Below are 23,203 nucleotides of genomic sequence, written 5' to 3' on the forward strand. Positions count from 1 at the left end.
CTGAGCTGTAAATAATCACAGGTTACGTGACAGTGCAGGGTGTAATCTTCTGGGCCGATGTGAAGTGTGGCGTGAAAAATTGGACTGTATTACTTTGACTGTGTTAGTGACTCAGCGCACATTAAATCCTAGATAGAATAATGGCACTGTTGAATATGTTTGGTTCCAGCTGGAGTGTTGACTTCTGTCCGCTGTCTATATGCCAGGTTGGCACCTGCCACGATACTCTTTACGTGCACTTTTGACCCTTTGACAAATGCTGGAAGATGCCCAATTGATTTGACTAATTTGAAGACAGTGGATTTTGTCCCCCATTACTCACACTGAAAGCATGTTAGAAATTGATTTTTTTAATGGTCATGATGAACAGGAGGGATGATATATATAGCAATCAAATCTGTAGGTAGGTTGCTTTAAGATATACTTGGAAAACTGACTTCATCCTTGAAAATTAAGGCATAGTAGGTTGTGTTGTGTCCATATGCCCAATCCCTTTTTACCAACCTGACTTGTACTCATTTTTAATTCAGACATTGTAGCATTAGTTTTGTTTGACAATGAAAAGTTACCCGTCTGGATTATTTCCCTGCATCCCTCTCTGAGAAGTCTTTTAGTGTGAACATGGTCAGAAGTAGTTTCTAAAGTTTTTCCTCTTGTGTTTTGACTCCATCAGAATAAAGAGCTTTTGTTGACTTATTTATACATTTCTCATTTGTTTCAGAGATTCGTTTATTCGTTTATGTAACAGGAGTCATTGTATAATCTGTGCACACCATTTCACATTTTCAGTTTCACAGTGGCAGCATATGTTATTGAGTGTGTGTATTGAATGAAATCTATGTTTTCATGTGTCAGTGTGCTGTCTCAATTAGAAACTTTTTTTGGTCTGATCTGCCTGTTTTAATTAATGCATGCATCTTCATGTGGATGTGTTTTTGTGCGAATTGCCTCTTTGTTTAATAAGACTGGCAAATTCATTTGAGACTGAATGATGAAATAAGTGAACAAATCTTTCTCTCTCTCTCTCTCTCTCTCCCTCTCTCTCTCTCTCTCTCTCTCTCCCTCTCTCTCTCTCTCTCTCTCTCTCTCTCTCTCTCTTCACATAGAGTCAGCTCTCCTATGTAACCTTGCTGACACCAGCTCAGCAGATAGTGCCGTAAGGGTACTAAAATATTAAGAATTTCAAAAATTAAATCTCACACAGTGCTTCAGAGGAATGCTGTGGCTATCAAGATTTCATCTGGGTGATGGACTCTGTTATGAAGTACACACAAAGCAGACTCCTCTGTTTCCATGGAGACCTATTGTGATCCCCAGCTCCTACTATATTTGCAAACATTCCTCTAAATCCTTTCCCCCGACCCTCGAGGGAAACATACTTGTGGATAGTTACCAAAACTGGTTTGAGGAGCCAAAGGTTATCTGATTGTCAATGTTATAGTAGACTTGCCTGCTCATGAAAACTGTGCCATCACTGGGTTGTGCAAGGAGGAGTCTGTGGAGAAATGAGCTAAAATTAGGTGCAGCAGTATGTAGACCAGGTGTAACGCACATGGCCTACCTAGCCAGCTCTGTTTGGCTGTGTGTTAAATCAGCAGCGTTGGACCTGGATAGACCTTTGAAGAGACTGAACCAACAGCCAGTATGCTCAATAACAGTGTCTAGTCCCATTTTGGCTCACTTTTTGTTGGCAACAATGTGTGCTAAAGCCTTTGTGTTCTCTATACAAACACGCCAAAAGCTCTCTGTCTTTTCTCTTAATACCATGACACAGTTTTAGACAGAAGGAGGTACAGTGTTTTTCACTGAAGTGATAAACTATAATTCAGATGTCAAGTTGTGATTTATTAACGGACTTTCTTCTGTTCAGTTAGTTTTATCTGAGCTGAAATCCATGAGCGCAGCAAAGGAGAATAATTGTTTTTACTATTTCCAAAAAAAAGGTATTCATGTTGCATTCAGGCAGTGTTCGAAACTTGCAATTCCCAGCTGAAAAAGCGAAGACCAGATGGATCCATTGCAATTACTTTTTATATGCACATGCAAAGACCTGCTCATTTATTTATGGATTACACAGGAGGAAGCTTTGACTTCCACAAAGCTTTTTAGATTTTATACTTCCCCTTCTTTCCCAAAAGCAGTGCTCTTTTCACAGCTTCACACCAAGAACGTATTATCTCACTGTGCTATTTTCTGTTTCCCAGCAAACTCCCATTCACCCTGTCTATTTTGAGATCCTCCTAATAACGCAGCGGAGTCGTGAAAATCAGTAAAACTGAGCGTACTGTATGTCAAAGTAATGCTTACTTATGATCTGAATCAAAGAGGGATGGAATTTGCTACTTGCTTCCTCTGAACAGTTACTGTAATATGTTGAGGGGGAAAAAAGTGTTTCCTAAGCAGAGTGACAGCTCATTGTGTGTATTTCAAGTTGTGTCTATGGTGGTGTGTTTGTGTGTGGGGAGGGGGGGGGTATGATATGAAATTCCTGTCTATAACACACACAGACTGCTGGGTAAATTATTCATGAGAGGGTGACTTTTATGATCAGCACAAGACAAGTAAACACCACGAATGAAAAGCCTAGTGTTTAATACAATGATTAATGTCTCTTTTCTTTGAAAGAACCTATCATTAGCTCGGCTATACAGTATAATATGATTTTTTGGCATCATGATTCAGTCAACTTCAAAATGTAGTTAAACTCTGCGGCAAATAAAAAGCAGAGAAAATTGGCACCTTTATACGCTTAATTACCCTCCACTTCATTTAACCTATTCATAGCAGCAACGCCCTGGCCTAGAATTTTAAATTCAGAAATGCTAATATGGCTCATATCCACAGCGGCTGCTGGTGTCCCACACGGCCGGGGCGTGGTCTCTGTCTGGGGGGGTGGGGGCAAGCAAGCAGCACGCTGTGAAGTTTTCAAACTGCCGGTCAAACAAAGTGCTTTGCCAAGCAGGAAACAGGGAAATAATCTTGGAGAAGGAAACACACCGGACTCTTCTTTTATGGGATCAGGGGATCAGATAACAACCAAACCAGATTATAATTAACCAGGAGTGTTTGGACTCTTGATCACGCTTTTTGGCGATTAAGGCGTTTTGTGGAGTAGATTTTTTTTAAGTAGCTAGTGGTGTATGAATTAGGACACCGGCTCAGTAGTGGTGGCACAATTGAGGAGCCGACGCTGTGAAGTGAAAGTATTCATTGATTCATCAGATTTATTGTGTCAGAGCACAAAGCCTTGTCTGCTTCATCTAGAGCGCCCGCCCATTGGGGTTTCTGCGGAGCGATAGTGGGAGATTGATTATAGTCTCCGGGATTTGCCGTAGAGAAAGCCGGAGCCTGCCTGGACTGCGATTTGCTCTCTCATCAGAGGAAGAGCTGGATAGGAAAATTTGACTTGATTCCAGTCTAGCTGCGTACAGATCTGCCTGTAGGCTACACATTTAGTCCCCTGGCCGTGTCTTTAACCAGGTATCCGAATAACGCGCAAGTCACGCAGGACTTTTTGTCTTTCACCGAGGAGCCTGCGAGCGTGAATCGCCTCCGCAGTCTCGGATGCGTAGTAAACGGGGAGTGGGTTGGGTCGCCCAGGCGCCTGGCATACGCACACGTCGTCAACGATAATTAAAAAAAAAAGAGAGAGAGAGAGGGAGAGGGAGAGGGAGATAGGTGAGGGTGAAAGCGAGGGGAAGAGAGACCGGAGGCTTTGTGAAGCAGGAGGACACCGGGGAGGTGAGTCGGACACTGGCTGTGGATTTGACTCCCAAATACAAGCCCCGGCAACATTTGTCGCCCGGGATTCGTAGATCCTCCTCTTCTTCCTTATTCAGGACAAGTGGTCAAGCACACTGTCAAACCCGGCAAGGCATCCTCTCTTCATATTGGAAGTGAATCTGCGGGGCAACATACAATGGCAACCGGTGCGCTTCTTCTAGCCTGTGCTCTGTTTGGTAAGTCATCTGAAGGTCTCAGTCTGCATTTCTGCCGTGATTTTTGTTTCTTATTTCTCCCCAAATTCAGAGTAATGAGGTAAATCCGCATCTCCTGTCTGTGTCTCTGTCACGGCACACCTGTATGACACATGTACATTTCAGCGGTTTAGTTGTGAGAGCAACTACTCGTCATCGTGAGTCAGGTGGAAGCAGGGTGCATCGATAATCACTGCAATAATAACAGATGCCTGGGAACAGCTGTGTGTATGTGTGTGTGTGTGTGTGTGGTGAACTAGGTTAATGTGATATTTGGACTTTAGTCGGAGATTAACCCTATAGCTATAGTCTGACCTGTGATGCTGCTGGGCACCCTGCTATTGTCTGTAATTAATACACACTCGTAAATACATACATACAGATAGGCCCTATAGGCACCCACACACACACCTGGATCACACATCCACTCAGGATATGAAGTCATCCAGAGGTTGGGAAGACACCCAGTACAGTACGTCACCCATCAAGGTAAAGCCTCAGTGTATTCACTTCTCACATATTTGTCACTTACCTGTTCCACTTTATTGGATTTTCACAGACAAATGCCAGTTCGAGCATGTGAAACCTGATGATGCTGAGTGACACATACAAACATTCATACGGGCATGATTGCTGACACACACACACACACACACACACACACACACACACACACACAGCACATCCTGCCTGTGAACTGTCCCAAACAAACACCAGATGGCTTTTCTGTTCCTGGATGGGAGGCCTGTCAATGCTGCCGGGGAGGAGGAGGAGGAGGAGGAGGAGGAGGAGAGGGGGGGCAGGGGAAGGAGGGAGGGGGAGTGGAAGTCGGCCCGCTGGAGGCCCCCACTTGGCCAAGAGGATTACCAGTCTGTGCCTTGTTTTGCCTTCATGCTCCCTTTCAGTGCATCAGAAGTCACTTTCACTGGGCAGCAGACGGTCAGCGGTTTTTCCCCATGAAAACGTGAGGTGTATTGTTCTCCGTACTATAGAGAGCACTGCGCACAGACACAATACAGATGTAATCACAAGTAAAGGCTGGACAAGGGAGGGTTTTGATATTACATAATAATCATGAATCATTTGTTTAAAGGGGAAGCTGTGGGAGCTGGTGAGGAACATTTCAGGTGTCAGGAAGGCGTATGGCTTTGTTGAAAGTGCTGTGAATCATAGATAGAGATCACAGGGGGGACTCATGATACCCTCTAATGCTATTATGATACGTTGCCAGCATTATTGGTTATGTTAGACTGGCCGTTCTGCAATATGTGGCATGTTGCGAGTCATTTTCTAGGGCTGGAAAATGAGTCATGTATTGGGCAACAGTTTGACGATCAATTTTAGATTATTATTTTTGTTTATTTTTTTATGCAAGACTGAGTAGCTTCTTAAATATGGATATGTTCTTGTTTTCTGCATTTTTTATCATAGCAAACTTAAATTTCTTTTGAGTTGGAGTGCTGGTTGGACAAAACGAGACATTTGAAGGCTTCATATTGAGCTCTGGAGACTGTTTCACTATTTACTTCCCTGCAAATTAGTAGAACATCTGCAGATGAATCAATATTGAAAATAATAATTTGATGCGTTCCTTAAATCATTGACTGCTCATGAAAATATTGAACATATCTGCAAAACTGCAAATTAAAAAAAAACAAGTATCAATATATATACACAAGAGCCTGCAGTGTTGGAGTGTAATACACAGCGGAGGTCACACCGTGTGCAACAGTGCATGAATTTGAGTCTTTAGTTAACACATCACAGCAACATGTAAACCAGACATACATGGGCAAAAGGCTGATTCTGCAGAAAATGGCGCAATTATAGTACATATGTGAAATGTCTCAAGGAAGGAGGTCAGTGCTTGTGTATTAATAATGCATGACAAGAAAATATATGGATTTTTTTTTTGCTGTATTGATTGTTTATCCTATTCCTAGTGTGCATATGTAAGTGTCTGTTGTAGGTGAGATGTGCTTGTGTGTGACAGTGAGTGATCGGCTGTCTGATTTTGCCATGTGTGTGTCGGCCTGCGCACACGTTTGCTCTTGCATTTGTTCGTGAAAACACAAAAACACAAAAAACAGAGGCTGACAGCCATGTTAGATGGAGACCATATCAGTCACTGTTAAAACCCAGAGCTGCCACTTACACATTTTTTGGCAGGCAAATCTGATATTGGGGGTTATTGATGTTGCTGAGTTTGCAAACCAGGTGTGAATGTATGCGTGTGATTATTTTTGGCACCAAGGTATTTGATATAAAACATATAAAAAGAGTTGCCTGAAGGAACCAATGTTTATTAGCTTTACAAACAGGATGTCTTCCTTCTCCCCTACAGAGAGTGAGAAAGATGTCATCATGCTTTGCTGTGGTGTGACACTGTGTGCTTATTTGAGGGGATGAAGGGTGTGTGTGTGTGCTCCTGTTTGTGGAAGAGTGTGTTTGAAACGGGGAACCAACCCAAAGTACCCAAGATATCTCCGTTTATATAACTAAATAGAAAGTGTAACATGTGTGAGGCTGGCTGGTTTGAACTGAAATGCCTGAGTGGTTTCCATTTACCGGGCTAAAAGGAGAGCAGCCTGCAGTAGCAAGTTCAGATGAGCTGCCACTGGTCCTGTTTATCAGCTGGTCTCAGAGCAGCCGCACATTGTCCAGATAAAAGTCTTGAAGCTTATGTTTGGCAAGATGCACTTCCTGCCACCTGCTGTTATTCACACATTTGACATAATGGGATGTCATGTATGTGTGTGTATATATATTAATATTATATATCTTAATTAGCTCTGCCAAGTCAGTGACAGGAGCTGTTTTCACCCTTCTCTGCTTGTTCATGTAATGTCCTAAAATGTTAAGAATACATGTGCACAAACTGTAGTGTCAAGGTTGGTTGTGGAGGCAGGAGAGATGTACATTTTTTAATATAGCTTGGCAGAGAGAGGGGGTGGCAGTGGGTGTGGCCTCTCATTCAGAAGAACCAAACTTTTGAACAGCTGCACATTAACACCACAGTAATCTCCTTTAGTCATTCAAAAGTTACTTACATAACACAGTATAGCACTGAAAGCTGCATCTTTCTCTTTTATCTCAATATGCAACAAGCAGTTTTATATACTTTAGCTCATTTTCTATAACAAAAAAATGTGATAACTGATTTTTATTTGTTTTATCCATTGGTTTCCATTCATGAAAAGATATGAGCAGACCTACATTCATTTTTGTTATATTGTTGTATCATTCATATTTGAGTTAATTAAATTCAGTTAAACGGTTAAATTTCATTACCACACAACAATAATGGAACTCAACAGTGTGTGAATTATTTATTATTTTATGGCAATATGAAAGAAAACCAGTGGCTACTTGGAAAATTACAATAATACATTAAAACAGTGGAAACTCTATTGCATGCTTTGTAAAACTGGTCAATGGTCATTTTAAATATCTGTGTTTTGAGGTCAAGGAAGAAAAAGCTGATAAGTCAAGAGCATGTTTGTCATTCATTGTCCTGCATGTTCTGTTCTGTTCCTCTGTGTTCACAATGGATATATGTATTTATATTTCCTTTCAGTCATTATTTTAGCTTTGTGATGTATTTGATGCTATTTTTGATCAATTGCTTCAAGTCAGACAGGAAGCTAAAACAATAGCATGTTCTGCTCTGTCAACTTTACTTTACAGTGTAAGGAGGACAGCACTTTTTGATTTGATTGTCCATGTTCTGCTGTGACAATTATCACAAATTCTTAAAAGTTTTTTTTTTTCAATCAATCTATTTTTTTCAGTCGTTAAAATGTATCAATTTCATAATGTGAAACAAGTTTATAATTAAGAATGAAAGAAATTAGAAATCTGAGATGGATGGTATGCCAATAGTATAAAGTAAGTTTAAAGAGGATGCTGTCTGTTTGTTTAAAGACAGAAAAAGAATGCTGAAGTAATCTGTCTTAACTAAATGGAGGCTAAAGTGAGAACAGCTGGTGTTAAAAGAAGTCAGACACGCGTTCCATCATCATTTTCTGGGAATGTTGAGGTCAGCTCGGACTTATTTCAATGATTCAAACTTTGTCAGGATTCAAAGTTTGCAGTGCCACTCCTTGATGCCCACCCCAGCCTCTCCTCATAGTCCCAAATAACAATGACAGCTGGAAGCCTGTGCTCCAGAATGACAGGGATTTTAACTTGTGTGTGGTCAAGCCATGCGTCCTCTGGCTGTGCATCTTGAGTCAGCTGTTATCACCCCCGGAATGCTTTCCATGTGTTTGTAAGCCTCAGCTGACATGAGAGAGAGCGTTCTGTCTAGACAGTGGGGTACAATGTAATAACTCACTGTCATGTTGTTTGTATAGCTGATATATGTGTGTATATATATAAGTGTGTGTGTGTGTGTGTGAGCTACGGAAAAGTTTGGCATGTGTGCATGTGATGGTCTTGAGTTTGTTGCTCATTATTTTTGCCTTTTGTTGCCACTAGAAACAGCAGACCTTCTCTCTGTTAGGGGGAATGTGGGCCTGTGCAGCTGTCTGATTTCGGTGCTGTTTGCTCCCCTTGTTATTTACTGTGCCTGCTATATTCTGTAGTTGTATGCATGCTTGTTTGCATCATAAGCACTAGACCCACGTCTTTGTGTATACTCATGACAAGATGCCTTTTGTGCTATTTCATATCATAACATTGTTGACTCAATTGACAAAAAAACAAACAATAGAAAAGCTGAAACAACACTATTAACTTGGCTGTCATCCAGTTAATATTCATTAAAGATGTGATGCATATTGAAAACGCAGGACATTTGTAGTTCTGCTGTTTGCTGAACACTAAAATGGCATAAGTTGTGGATTAACAGGACTGGAAAAGGAGTGTGTAATTGTGCTAGCATCGACATGTTTTTGTGCTTTGTTGCGTCACGTGATGGCTCACCTTATGGCAAGTCAAAATACTGGTTACTACCGTGTCTACTACCCACAGGGCAAATCATGGCCTTGTAATGCAGATTTCACAGTCAGCTATGGAAACTCACACCCAGCTACCACTGCAGTCACTACAACCCCACTGACCTCTGTTATCATAGAGAAATCTTGTCTCTCTATTGGTGCCCTTTCAAAGGTTTAAAGTTATTAGGAGTAAAATAACTTTTCGTCCAATGCAGCATTCAGAAGGGATCAGGGAGACATCTGAAAACATTTGATTGAACTGAATGAACTTTACTGCTAGCAGAACAATGAATCAAAAACTGAAATGTTAGTTGTGGATAACCACAGCTAGTGTTCTCATGCAGTGTCTGTTGTTTTAATGATGATCCTCCCCTGTGGACCAGATCTAAGCTGTAGTCTCTGTTCGGTTCACATGGAGAGATGAGTGACTGTGTGTGAAGTGAAACAAAGTTCTTGAGGGACACTTCCTGCCTGCCACAGTCAATCAGGAGAGTGGCCCGAGCTAGAGCCAGAGCAGAGACAGCGTCTGCTTTGTGTCAGACTTTTTTATCCCGCAGTAGTACCTATGGTTAACTGTCAGCACTCCCCCCCCCCACATCACCACTTCCTGCCAGGATTGCATGGCCATGGCTGCACATCTCTTCATGGCCGTGGACATATTATAAGAGTTGGATACTGGACCGAAAATGGCATCCATTCAGTCCAGTAAGGATCACTTGGTTTCTAGCTTCCAGGTTTTGTCCTGTGTTGTGCGGCCCACTGAATCTGCACAGTAGTGTCACTCCTGCTGGCTCTGCCTGTGAGCTCCTGCTCGGCCCATAGACTTTACACATTGTGATGACATCACATATTTTAGAATAACTTTTCTTGGCTCCAGTTATGTTGCACAAATATAAAACAATTCAGAATAGACAGTTATAATTGACCTTATTTGCAGTTTGAGGTGTCCTGTCAGCAGTTTTACAGATGTGTCTTTTACAGTGGCGGTCTATGAGGCAAATGCTTGTTGGTCTGCTGGTGGAATTTTTCACTGCAATACCGTAAGTGATGAGTGGGAAATATTGGCTGCGAGGCTGAGTCTGCTCTTATACATCCATGTTCACGCCTGAGATCGTATCTCGTGTTTGGTGATAACAACCCCAACAACAACCCTTCAGCCATTCGGTTTGTAAATTGTTAAGTGTTCTTTCTGGCTGATTTGCATGTATCTCTGCCTCTCCTCACTCACACATAAATGGTACTCCAGCTCCCTCCTCCACCTCTTTCTGCAGTGAATAGGCCCTGACCTCCCTCCCCCACTTCTTTCTAAACAATGCCCAGCCCACCTCCTCTTCAAAGAGTACTAATTAGAAACTGCCCTGAAGTATCATCCAAAACAGATATTTTCATTTCCTTCACAGTGTCAGAGGGAGAATCTGCGTTTAACAGTCAATTATACCTTGGACTGTTTACGAGTACCTTTCTTGCTCACTTCTAGACCCACCCAGCCCCCTCTCTCTTGGGACTTTTTGTTCTCCTCCCCCCTCCGCTGCTCCGTGTTGAAAGTGATGATGATGACTGGCCAGCCAGAGGATTCCACTTTACTCCTCCACACACACACACACACACACACACACACACACACACACACACACACACACACACACACACACACACACACACACACACACACACACACAAGTACCCACAGTGCTATGAGCTGCTCTCCTTCGCTGTAGCTGTACTCCCCTGCTCCCTGCTCCATCCTCCACCCAAGCAGATCCCACACTGGTGGGATACACACCAGGCACTGTAACTATGGCGACCGCTCCCCACCTGCACACGACTGATCCACATTCAGCGGCACACACTTCTCTCAGTGTGCACGTTCACAGATGAGTGTGTGCACATGAATAGCATGTCTGCATCCCTGTTATTTTTCTTCTTTTTAAAAGATTTTCCCATTATGTTCCGTTAATGTGCTTCTTTTCCAGTTTACACCTAAAACCAAAAAGAAGTGTGTTTGTGTGTGTGTGTGTGTGTGTGTGTGTGTGTGTCTGTCTGATTGCTTATGCATGAATGCATGAATTTACAAACCCATGTATTTTATTGCCTGGAAGGCAAAGTGAATGACAATGGCAGAAAAGTCTGTTTGAAGTACACTAATTAATAGTTAATTAGTTTTTTCCCAATCTGCAGCTTAATGCACAAACATGGGAACTGATAGCAAGCTGCCAGTCACAAAAACTAACCACTGTACATACAGTAGATACAGCTGTCAGGCTTAATTGTGCACCAGCAGAAGATGGATATTTCTATAGCTCTGCATTCTTTTACAACAGTTCATTCAACAACAACAAAAAAGAAAGAAAAAGTTGCTCATCAACAGGATATTATGGGTTGAGGGATTTGTTTTGGTGATGGTTTTTGGCATTATCTCTGTGTAAAAGTTTTGGTATGGAAAGTAAAAATGTATAGATTTGAGACCACAGTGCTTTGTCAGTCAGACAGGGTGGGGGATGGTTGTGTTTGGCTTGGAGTGGGGGTGGTCCTCGGTCAGAGTTGGGGGAAAGGAAGATGAGGTTATTGGGGTAGCAGGTGTCCATATAGCGTTAATGGATTTAGCTGAGTGAGTAGATGGAGGCAGTTAATGCACTCGAGGTGTGTGTGTGTGGAGGGGGGTGTGGGTGTGTGCAAATGGGCTGAAATGAACAAACCAGTTTGACAACTTGCTTCTGTTCCCTATCTTCTTGACCTTTTTTTTCCTCCCACACCGTTAAAAACAAAAATAAACCCTTGAGGGGATAATGGCCATACTCGCTATCGAAGGATGATTGCCACTTTTAAAAACTTCCACTGACAGTCCCACTTTATGGTCTTTTCATCACATTCTCAATCTAACTGTAACCATCTATCACACTACAAATGCTATATTTGACAAGATGCAAACAATTACATCATACAATTTCTAATATAATTATTACTCTTCCATGTCACATACATATTAGTGTAGTGTAATATATAATGTTTTTTTTTATGTGAATAAGCAGTATGTCTGAGTGAACTGGCCTGGCATTGCTTGGCCTGTGACTGTAGGCATTACTCAGTCCAGTGATTTGATCACAAACACTAAATGTATTACTGTGGCCTTTATGGACACAGGCAGGAGAGTGGCAAGAGAGGCATTGCTACCCAGCTGTAGTTTCTCACTGTCTGCCTCTCTGTGTTTGAATTATTTATCCATAATGAGGTTAGTAAGGAACACAGTCTATAGTAAGGAACTGTCGTCAAACGCACACAATTTTTTAGGCCTTAATTACATTTAAATGTCAATATTTAGCTGTAGCTGTGCTGTATGTGACTATGGTATAGTAACTGAGTTTTAGCTCAGCACAGCCTCTGTCTGTTGATGCATTGCTGCAAAACTAATAAGCAGTCATGTAATCATTCTCTAGTAAAGTTCTTAAGTAATCATGTTTGCATTCTCTCACTTTCATGCAATAAAAACTGTATTATAAACAGTAGCTTTGTTGTTTGAGGAGCAAATAATTTTGATTGGCAGTCACTGATGAAATTCCCTTTTGAAAATGTGATTTTAAAAGTTTAGAAGAATCACTGAGTGCTGATAATTGGTTTTTGAAATGGTCATTCAATATTTAAACAGTAAAGCTGTTTTCCATCATGGTCCAACAGGAAGTCATTGCAGCTGAGGATGTAGGAGGAAGGATGAGGAAGAGAGGCAGCTGTTTAACAGTGAAGAACAGATCATGATCTGCTCTGTGCTGTTGACACCATCGACAAAGACTGCCAGCACTGCTAAAGAATAGAAGAAATATATGAATCAGCCCACATAGACCAATCACATGCTTTGCTCACTGTGCACAGCCCCTACGCTCAGTTACATTTAGAGCGCAGTGGCAGCAGACTCCTACAGTGTGCAGCAACACAACGACACAGGAGTTTGAATCAGGCATGAAACCCCCATTGCTCGATTCCTGGTGTCACCAGCTGTTATGAGCAACGACGCAGGTGGGGTTATGACTGTTGTAGCCCTGGGGGTCCATAAATTAGGACTACTTAGCATAGTGAGAGCAGAGGACAGCATGACCCAGGTGCGACCCAAACAGAAGTCCCAGTTCAGGGCTGTAGACTTGTGAACGGGATTTGAATTAAAACAAACAAAACAATTGACTTGGACTTGATTGCTCTGAGACTTGACTTCCAAATTATTTGACTTGACAAACTTGACTTGAAAGCAATAATAACATTTGTGGCTGATTTTTTAACACTCTAATTATTGCTTGTATGGTGAATGTAAGACTACAGCCAGCGTACAGTTAGCTTAGCTTATCATAAAGACAGAAAAAAATGAAGCAGTTAGCCTGGCTCTGTAAGTAGGCTAACAAAATAATTTCTTGGCAGTGAGCAATCATTTGAAGACTTGAGGAAATTACTGCTTGCGGCATAGAAATAGTCCAGGACATAACCCTTAGTAAAGCTGCAACTTCTTGTTGCAAACAAGCAAACAAGATAACATGTTAATTAGTGAGCTTTGTTGTTCATAAGCGCATTTTGTTACCTTTGGACAGAGCCTGGCTAGCTTTTTACCCTTATCTCCAGCTAAGCTAACCAGCTGCTGTAGCCTTATATCTACTGTACAGACGATAATGGTATGAGCCTTCTTATGGAAGTCATGGTGACAAAGCAATAAGCATATTTTTCCATAACATATTTCTTTAAAACTCTAGCTAAAGATAGAGGGATCCTCACATTGTGCTAAAATGTGCAGTACATGCATGGGCATCTGCTGGCTTCTCTCTTTACCCTCTGCTTATGCTAATGTAGAGTCCTCCTTCACTGCTGCTTACAAAGACTCCTTCAGTGAGTTATTTTTCTCTCCATGTAACTGTCTTTATCTTGAAATCCTTGCATGTGTAGCGCAGACATCACCTGGCTGCTTCTCTCTACTTGAGCCATACAAAGATGAAATAGTGAGGCACAGTATATCCACTTCATCTCCCCCCACTCTCAAAAGGCTCCTGTACTCTCTTGTTCTCCCTCTGATTAAAGCTGTGTGGGTGTAATGGGCAGTTGTTGTAACTGTTTGTCAGCTGTTAGAGCAGCCTGCTGGCCCTTCTAACTGGCCCTCTAATGGGAGTTGACCACTCAGACTCTCTGTCTCGATTTGTTTCTCCATGTCAGATACTCACACACACACACACACACCTGTCTCGCAGCTGACAGACCTCCATTCTGCCTCCAACGCTGTAAAATGATTTAGCTTTTTCTATTGTGTTGAGGAAATGCACAGTTTCCTTCATCTGCCTTTTTTTAAAAACATCCCAGTTAATAAATCAGGTGGTGGATATGGGATTTGTTGAAGGGTTTGAAGCTGAAAAAGGGGTCAGAGGTTGATAATGACAGCCCTCATACACTGATGTCTACATTCTGACGCAGATGATCATTATCACCACGGGAAGGACGAGGAGTCACAACTGGGGAAAAGAGTAAAAGCAAAAGGCTTCAATTGTCATATTTTATTCTGCCTTGAGCCCATCAGTCAAAGATCCAAGAATCTGAGGAAGCTATGAGGGGGAAAAAGGATTGCCATTGATCCATTACGTGGTTTACATTAGGATGACATGCTTACCCGGTGTCATGTACAAAGATTTACTCTCTTTCTCAAGGACAGAGTTTTTATAATTTCTCATACTGCTTCACCAGTGCATCAAACCAGCATCAGCACACGCACAAATTCATGTTGTTAAATTTAGATGAAGAGGATGAGAGGCAGTGACAGAAAAACTGATTTATTATCTTGCAACAAAGCAGATACAAGCTTACTTTGTTGCGTGATTTCAGGAAATAGGCATGGTTCGTACTGTACCATGACCATATCCTCTCTAAATGTTAATGTTTCCCTTACATAAAAAATATCTCCTCTTTCTTCTGCTTTCATCTTTTTCTCCCTCCAGTTTCCCTCCTCTTGGAATCTCCCTGTTTCTTACACTCTTGCTCTCTGGTAATGATGTTAACAGGGTCAAATGCTTTCGGGGGCCTAGAGGGAGAAAGACGCGGAATGAATTTGAAGAACAGTTAACCAGCACTGAGAAGTGTGGAGAGGGAAATAATCTTACGTTCTTCATCTTTCCTCAGCATTTATTTCTCTCTGTCACACATATATGTACCACACATAAAGAAAGCGCTATATTCATATATTCACTTAGTTCTGTGCATTTCTATGGTGTTCAGCATCCTGAGGGCAGCTGTCGTTTTTCTTTTCTTGCTTCCTCCCTCTCACCCCCCACACCCCCTCCCACCCCCACTCTCCCCCTCTTTTTTCTTCTCCTCTCACCATGCCTTCCCTTTTCTCTCCTCATTGCTACCAGGCTGTCTGGGAATCTTCACAAGACTTCAGATCTGCGGTTTGAGTCTGAACCTCCCTTGGGGAGATGGGACATTGACTGGGTCCATTTTCTAATGTCTAACTAGCATGTTCATAATTAATTCATATTTCATTGCTTGGAGTTATTTCAGTTTTCCCTCTGTTCAACTTTCCCTGGAAAAGTTTTTTGTAGAAAAGTTTATGGGTGGTATGTTCATTCTCACCACCAATGCCACAATATTTGGTTACAATCTGATCTCAAGTAAAACCACTGCCAGAACCAACATTACTGATGTGGTTAACAATATGTCTCATTGTTAAAGGCCCATGAAAACTTGTTCTCAGATTGCAGAAGAATTTCTCCTCCAGCACGTTAAATATTCATGACTAAATGAGCAACACTTAGGCAAGGCAAGTTTATTTATGTAGCACATTTCTGACACAAGGAAATTCAAAGTGCTTTACATAAGAAAAATAATTTAAGAACAGGAATTAGATCAATGGAAATAAAAACATGACTTAAAGAAGCAAATTGAATTAATAGAACATAAAAATACATTATTGTAGTATTTGTTAATGAAGAATTCAACACTCCTGTGTGTGTGTGTGTGTGTGTGTGTGTGTGTGTGTGTGTGTGTGTGTGTGTGTGTGTGTGTGTGTGTAAACGCCTTTCTACAGATTTTGACTATAATCCAGTGATTTATGTGAATGTAACATTTATTGGCTCCATTTATGGGTTATTGGTCAAACATTAAGCATTGCTATTTACTGTTGACTTAAAAAAGTTGCGTGTTGAATTTTGTGACATCTAAGAGAATGGCCTCAGCAGAAATGGTAGGTGAAACTGAGAATAATTGTGTTTTTAGCTTAGAGTGAGCCGTTTATATGTGCACATTGAGCAGATCCTCTTCCACAGAGTCCAGCAAGTTGCTCTAGTGTGTTTCTACAGTACTAACCAAACACTGGCTGTAGAGAGGGCTTTCGCATTTTTCACGGGTATCGTGGTCACTATAGGTTCTCCTACAGACTTACAAGTGAAGGGGGAGGGGAAGGGTTAGGGTATTCAGTTGGTTACAATCTGCAACCTTACTGCTGGATGGCACTAAATCCTACACACTGGTCCTTTAAGTACTACTTAAAGCTTACTTAATGACATAACTGACATTGTGAAAGAACTCCAGCAGATGTTCCTCTATCATTCATTGTGTGTGTGTGTATATGTATGTATGTATGTGTATGTGTGTTTGTCTTCTCTGAAGTAACAAGGTGATCGCTGTCTTCATGCACACAACAACAACAACAACAACAACAACAGCAGAGTCAGGAGATGACAATGAAACATTGTTTGCCAAGACAGTTTCTACTCTAAATAAAAGTGGGTACAAGATAGAGGAGACAGAGGCAGATTGCTTTTTTTCGTGCATCCATCCTGTTGTCGCTAGTGTTAATCATCAAAACAAGAGTTAGCTCTTGTATTGCAGGATGTTGTACTGCTGGTTTCCTTCTTAGTGTTGGTGTTTTAATTAGGAATGGAACAAAATGAGAAGAGGTGACGGACTACTAGAATCTCTGCATTAGCACATCTTCACACTGCTGTGACTGTCCTCTAAATTACTTTCACCCTGCCGTGTTTTGATTATACACCTTTCTAGGTGTATAATTATCATGTGTCATAGAAGAGTGAAGTTGTGAGTAGGCATGAATGCTAGTGGCCTCACTGCTGTTTCCACTGAGAATGAGACACTGGCCACAAATGATTGGATTAGTGTTTAACCCCCCTTTCACTTAGCATAATCCTCTTTGCAGCTTTCCGTGTGTGTGTGTGTATGTATGTATGTGTGTGTGTATGTGTGTTTATGTGTGTGTATGGTTATGTTTGTGTATTTACAATCATCTAGTTCCATTTCTCTGTATGCTCTAGCCGATGAACGGCAAGGTCGGTTACAGGCCCTGTCCATAGATATTGACCATTGCCTAACATGGGATGCATGATTCCTGAGCCTACTCAACAAGCTGTGTGGGAAGCAACTCTCAGCAAAGATGAGAGATAAGACACAGGAGAGGACAGCCAGAGAGCGTGAGGGCGGGAGGAGAGGTAGCAAGACATCCGCGGTATGCAGAGATGGAGATGAGCGTTAATAATAGAAAATCTGAGGCCTTGTTGAGCAAATATGGGCACTGCACGATGGAGGCAGCGCAGCCAGAGGTGACGAAGTGGGGGAGGTTGTGGGCACAGGATTATTGTGGAAGGGTGGTGGAATAGAGCGATCAGTTGAAGGTCTGCAGGGTTTGGTATGTCATTGTCAGTCTTTCTAAACAGCCTGCAGAGCGATGGGCACTTTGAAGTTTCACAGAGCGGCTTAAATCCTGCCTGAAAAGACGCAGAGAACCGCGAGGCAAAGAGAAGAGACAGGAGAGAGACATAGAGAGAGCGAGAGAGAGAGAGAGACTGTATGGGCAGGACGCAGGGAAGGATTGATGATGGGTGAAACATGGAGGAAGGGAGTGAGAGTAATCAGAAGTAAGGAGACAGCTTGTTTCAAAAGGATGACAGGAGATATGCGAGTGGAGGAAAGCTCTTAGTGCGCTAACACAGTATGAGTAGTATGAGAGGTTTTTTTTTTTTTTGGATGTATGAGTAATATGTTTCCAGCAGTTTTTAGATGAGTAGCTGCAACATGAGAAGTAGTGATGCAGCGGTACAGCTCTGAGCTGATCTGAGCTGAATGTGGGTAGACCCGGTGCCGCCAGATTAGCACACTGACATCACAGTGAAGAAAAGCAGAGAACGGAGGTCTGAGTCAGGATAGATGGCTGCGTCTCTTACCTAATGCTTCCCATAACAAGCTCAGCCAGATTCAGTCAGCACCCTTCACTATAGACTGTCGGTTTCAGTTCTTAACTCCAGAGTGTTTGCTGTTTGATCAACCTGGATGGTTTTGTGTGTTAATTAAATTTTTAAATGTCAGTTGCCAAATGTTTAATAGGTTTTGGCCTGTAGGTTCACAGTGGTGTGGCACGGTATGTGAAGGTGGACATAGCAGTGACATTTTATTCAAAGCTGATGTTAAGAGACTGAAAAAGAAAAGGTGGGACTAGAAAAAAAGAATCAGCTGAATGGGCTGTCTGTGTACCAGTCATATGACCTACTGATATCATAAACCTCATCACTGTTTAATATAACTCTATTTCAAACCTATAACATTTCTACTCATGTAATATGCTGCTTAAGTGGCTTATTATTATGGATTAATATGCATTTCAGAAAAATGATTTGTTATTATTGCATCATCTTATATATTTTATAATATTTGCAGGAGTGTGCAACACCTGAATAAATACAGAGCACTAGTTCACGACGTAGCTTATCTTTTCAAGCCTTGTATGACGTCCCTGCAGTATTATTTCATAAAGAGAGAAAAAAAAGAATACGCTTGCAGGATACAAAAGAATAATTTTATTTCATGTGAAAAAAGAAATGTGACAAAAAGCGAACATTTGAGTTAAGGGACCATTGTGATGAAATAAATTGATTCTTTGCACGCTGGGAGATTGTTCTTTTGTTGTCAGTGGGCAGTCAGTTTCTTTCTAAAATGGGACTGTTGTCTTTGGCCATGCACACCTGACACCAGCTTTTCAAAAGCCTGGATTTAATAGTGAAAACCTTCTTACTGTTCTTAACCATTACTACAGTATTTTCTCAAGCTACATAGTGAACATATCAGGCAGAGCTTAATATACCTTTCAATCATTTATGAATTCTACACCAGCAGTGCAATTTAAGATATTCCTTCAATTATTTAGAGGTAGCTGATATGAAGAAAATTGTGTCATTCAGCCAAATACAACAATTTTCTCTGTCCTTTTCTCCAGTTCTTCTTTCTCTTTTCCTCCAAACAGACTTAACAAGTTTAAATTTTAAAGTCAAAGCATTCAGAATACCATTTCAGAATTTATATCCTGATTAGTCCTGTGGAGTCCTTTGGGAGAAATCAAACCAGAAGGAATGAGTACTCTAATCAGTTTTCACTTTTGCTAACCCACTGTGACTGACTTTAAATCCCAAATCAGAGATTTGTAAAGATTTTATTACCCCATGGGTTGAATGTGCTTCCAAATGCAAGAAATAGAAAAAAGACCTGATGCTCCAAGCACAGGAAGGAAATAAGATGTATGATCCACACAGACAGATATGCAAAACTACACATGCACACACACACACACACACACACACACACACACACACACACACTGCACACATTTGCACACCCAGGAAAATGAATGTGGACCTTCCTCCAATTTTCCCTCGTCTTGCCGACTCAGTGAGCACAATCTGCAAAGGTGTCTTAATTTTTCAACGACATAACCTTTTGCAATACAGACACGCAGGCTTATGCATGCTTGTGCACAGACACACACATACACAGGCTTAAATGGACTTGCACTAATAATGGAAGATGGGGGGTGTTGTGGAACTGTGAGAGAGAAAGTTACTATGAGAGGATAGAGGATGTTGAAGTTAAAAAGCTGTTCTAGTGAATTATTAATGCCAAGCATTGTGCCCACAGACACAGCCTCTTACAACACTCTCACACACACACATGCACATGCATACACACACACACAGCTGCAATCCCCAGTTGCTTGTGCAGGCAGGAAACGGCGTACTTGTCGCTCTGTCTGGATTTTGGGTATGTGTAAGTGCTCTGTTGTCTCCGGCCCCAAATGAGAGGGGCGTTTGTAGTTGTTCCCTGAATGGTGAATGCTCTGTGTGTGTTTGGTGTATGTGGATGTGGGTGTGCATGTGCATACAAGGAGTTGAGGCATAATTCACATATGCTGTCTGCCTAAATATAGGCTACAAAGCAATGTACAGGAAAGTAGTAATCAGTCTTCACTTGGGATTTAAGCCACAGGCTGCTCTCTGTATTTTACAATACTCACTACATGTTCAATCCACAAATAATACCCATTGTTTAAATGAAAATATTGTATAATAATAGAATATTTCTTATCTATTCCTTCTTAACCATATCATTTGCAGAAACTGTAGTAGTGTTTTGAAGTTCAGTAGTTTACTGTTTGCAAAATGCAAAATATAGAATCTCTTAAATAAAAAATAAGCCAACTGTGGTACAAGCAGATCCTCATAAAACTTAAAAATGGGAACTGGGCACGTAGGTTGTTGAGTAGTTAAGAGCGCATGCCGTGTGCGCAGTGGACCCCAGTTTGAGTCCCGGCCGGCGGACCTTTCTGCATGCTTTTTTAGCGCCATAATGTGTATCACAAAATATAATTATTACAGTAGATTTTTATATCTGTAGTAGAGCCTAAAATAAACTAGACTTGTGAGGACAAGGGTCAAAAGCACCATCTCTGATTTGAGGCATAGAGTAATTTTTAAATTCATATAATGCTTAATTCATTACATTGTACACATTTCTTCCTGGAAAACCTTTCAGGCTCATAAATCTTTGCTTGCTTTAATCGCTGTGAGGAGGATACTGATAAATTATGACATAGTGGCAGATACTCATATTTTTACATACACTTAATTACAATCCTTTTAAATGTGTCTGTTAAATACATGAATTAGTATATAAGTATATAAGTTAATATCTCACTCAATCTGCCTCTGGATCAAGGACCTCCTGCCTGTCCACTCTCAGAGGGTGAGAGTAGATGAGAGTGGGGGGAGGGGGGGGGGGGTGAGTCTGCATATCAGGACCAGGTGGACATTACCAAGACAAAGGAGTTGCTCATAGACAACAGGAGAAATAAAACAGACACTCTGCCCCTGTTCATCGGAGGGGACTGTGTGGAGAGGGTCACTGACTTCTGGTTTCTGGGCATTCATATAGAGGATGACCTGACCTGGAGCATCAACACCACTGCTATCATTAAGAAGACACAGCAGAGATTGTACTTCCTGAGATTAATAACCAACTCTCACAAAAACTGCTTGTGTCCTTTTATTGTTGCTCCATAGAGAGCATTTTGACCTACTGCATGTGTGTGTGGTTCTCCAGCTGCACAGCTGCAGAGAGGATAGCGCTCCAGAGGGTCATCACCACAGCCCAGAAGATTATCGGCTGCACCCGATCTGTACAGTTCCTGCTGTTTCAGGAAAGCTTGCCATATCCTCAGGGACCCCGCTCACCCAGGACACTCACTCTTTGAGCTGATGCCCTCAGGCAAACGCTACAGGACATTGAGAGTACGCACAAATAGATTACACAACAGCTTTTACGCTAAAGCCATAAATGCACTTAACTGCATTAAATAATGCTAATTATTTATTTATTTTTGTTTCTGCACTTTAAAGACGGCATCTCAATTTTGTTTTGCTTTGTACAATGACAAAGACTTTCTATTCTATTCTATAGTTGAAAAATAAATATGTCTATGCTCTCTGGTAGGCAAACTGATGGTGAAACGGTTTCCAACTTGCCTCAAACATATATTTGGCATTACTGCACTGAGAGTTCTGGTTACTTATCAACACCATATGTGTTTATATATCGGTGATAAGCCAACATTGGGCGATATATCAACCTGGCTACATTTATTGGTCTAGCTCTAATCAGTAGTCTTCACACATCCATGCTCAGGAAACATGGCAAGGACTAAAGACTATGGAGGTGTCAGGCAAAGGAGTATTTATTATCCATTTCACAAACACCTGTACTCTGTACCGCTTGACACATTTTACATGCCCGGTTGACTTGTGTTTTACCAGCTCCTACTGACCTCTCTCCTGACTCCCAGATGGCTGACTTCCACCTACAGTATGTGTAGTACAGCTGCAGTGCTGTCCTGGTGTTGAAGGGTTAACGTGAGCGTGTGTAATAGCAATGAGCGTGATTGGATGACAGCTGTTAAAAAGAGTTACTGTGAATGTTTTGAGTGGTTAGTGGTGTTCAAAAACTGCCTGTGTATGTGTATGTGTATGTGTATGTGCACACCTCAACCTCAGTAAGGGCTCTCGGGAATGCTTAGCTGCACATGTCAGTCTGTTTGTGTATTTCCTAGGAGATGTGGGTAGCATAAACTCTGCTAATGCTAAATATTTAATCCACATTTTTGTAACCCATGTTCTCTGTTTCCTCTCTCCTGCCTTCACCCCATCCACTCTCCCTCTTTCTTTTTCCCCCTCTCCATCTCTCTCACCACATCCATCTGTAGCCGGTGTTGCCGTGGCCCAGAGAGTTGTAACTGTGCAGAGTGGACCGTTGGTACGGACCGAGGGCTCCCATGTGACCATCTTGTGCAACGTGACGGGCTACAAAGAGGGGGTGGAGCAGGACTTTGAGTGGTCCATGTACCTGCCATCAGTACTGGACAGGGAGATCCGCATCGTGAGCACTGCTCAGCCAAACTATGCCTACGCTGTTTATGCCCAGAGGGTGAATAGTAAAGAGATCTATGTGGAGAGGCTGAGCCGTGACTCAGCCGTGCTTCACATTACCAAAGTGCAGGCCAAGGACCAGGGTCTATTTGAGTGTTACACACCCAACACAGACGGGCGGTACCTGGGATCCTACAGTGCACGCACCAACCTCACAGGTGAGTCTCTCAGTGCACACAAACAAACACACTGTCAGTGTACAGATAAACCACATGTTGTTATGAATTTACAGCTGTAAATGTTATCTGTCTTATAAAAGATTAAGCTGTTAAACACAAACCCAACCCTACTCAAAAGTTGAACCAGTTATAATCAACCAATCTAACTTTATAAATAGATCATCCCCAGCAAATTACCTCTCCAACTGCCTAAATACAACATAGGGATATATGTGTGCTAATAGAGAGCCTGCCTGCAATTCTTTAAAACCCTGTTTTTTTTTCACTAATGGTGCTATAGAGTAATAGCAAATGCACAAGGACACACATGTCCCATAGGAGCATGAGGATGAGGC

General features: G+C 41.7%; 1 protein-coding gene across 1 annotated transcript in view; it reads left to right on the forward strand.

The window, feature by feature from the left end:
- The first annotated feature begins 3,671 nt into the window (after positions 1-3,671).
- Positions 3,672-23,203, forward strand: part of igsf3 (immunoglobulin superfamily, member 3) — a 70,285-nt gene continuing 50,753 nt past the window's right edge. Inside the window, exons 1-2 of the mRNA XM_053329028.1 lie at positions 3,672-3,959; positions 22,467-22,847. Coding sequence (XP_053185003.1) covers positions 3,920-3,959; positions 22,467-22,847 — 421 coding nt within the window. The 5' untranslated portion in view covers positions 3,672-3,919. The remainder of the gene's footprint in view (positions 3,960-22,466; positions 22,848-23,203) is intronic.

Source organism: Scomber japonicus, chromosome 11 (genome assembly GCF_027409825.1).
Source record: "Scomber japonicus isolate fScoJap1 chromosome 11, fScoJap1.pri, whole genome shotgun sequence".
NCBI lineage: Eukaryota > Metazoa > Chordata > Actinopteri > Scombriformes > Scombridae > Scomber > Scomber japonicus.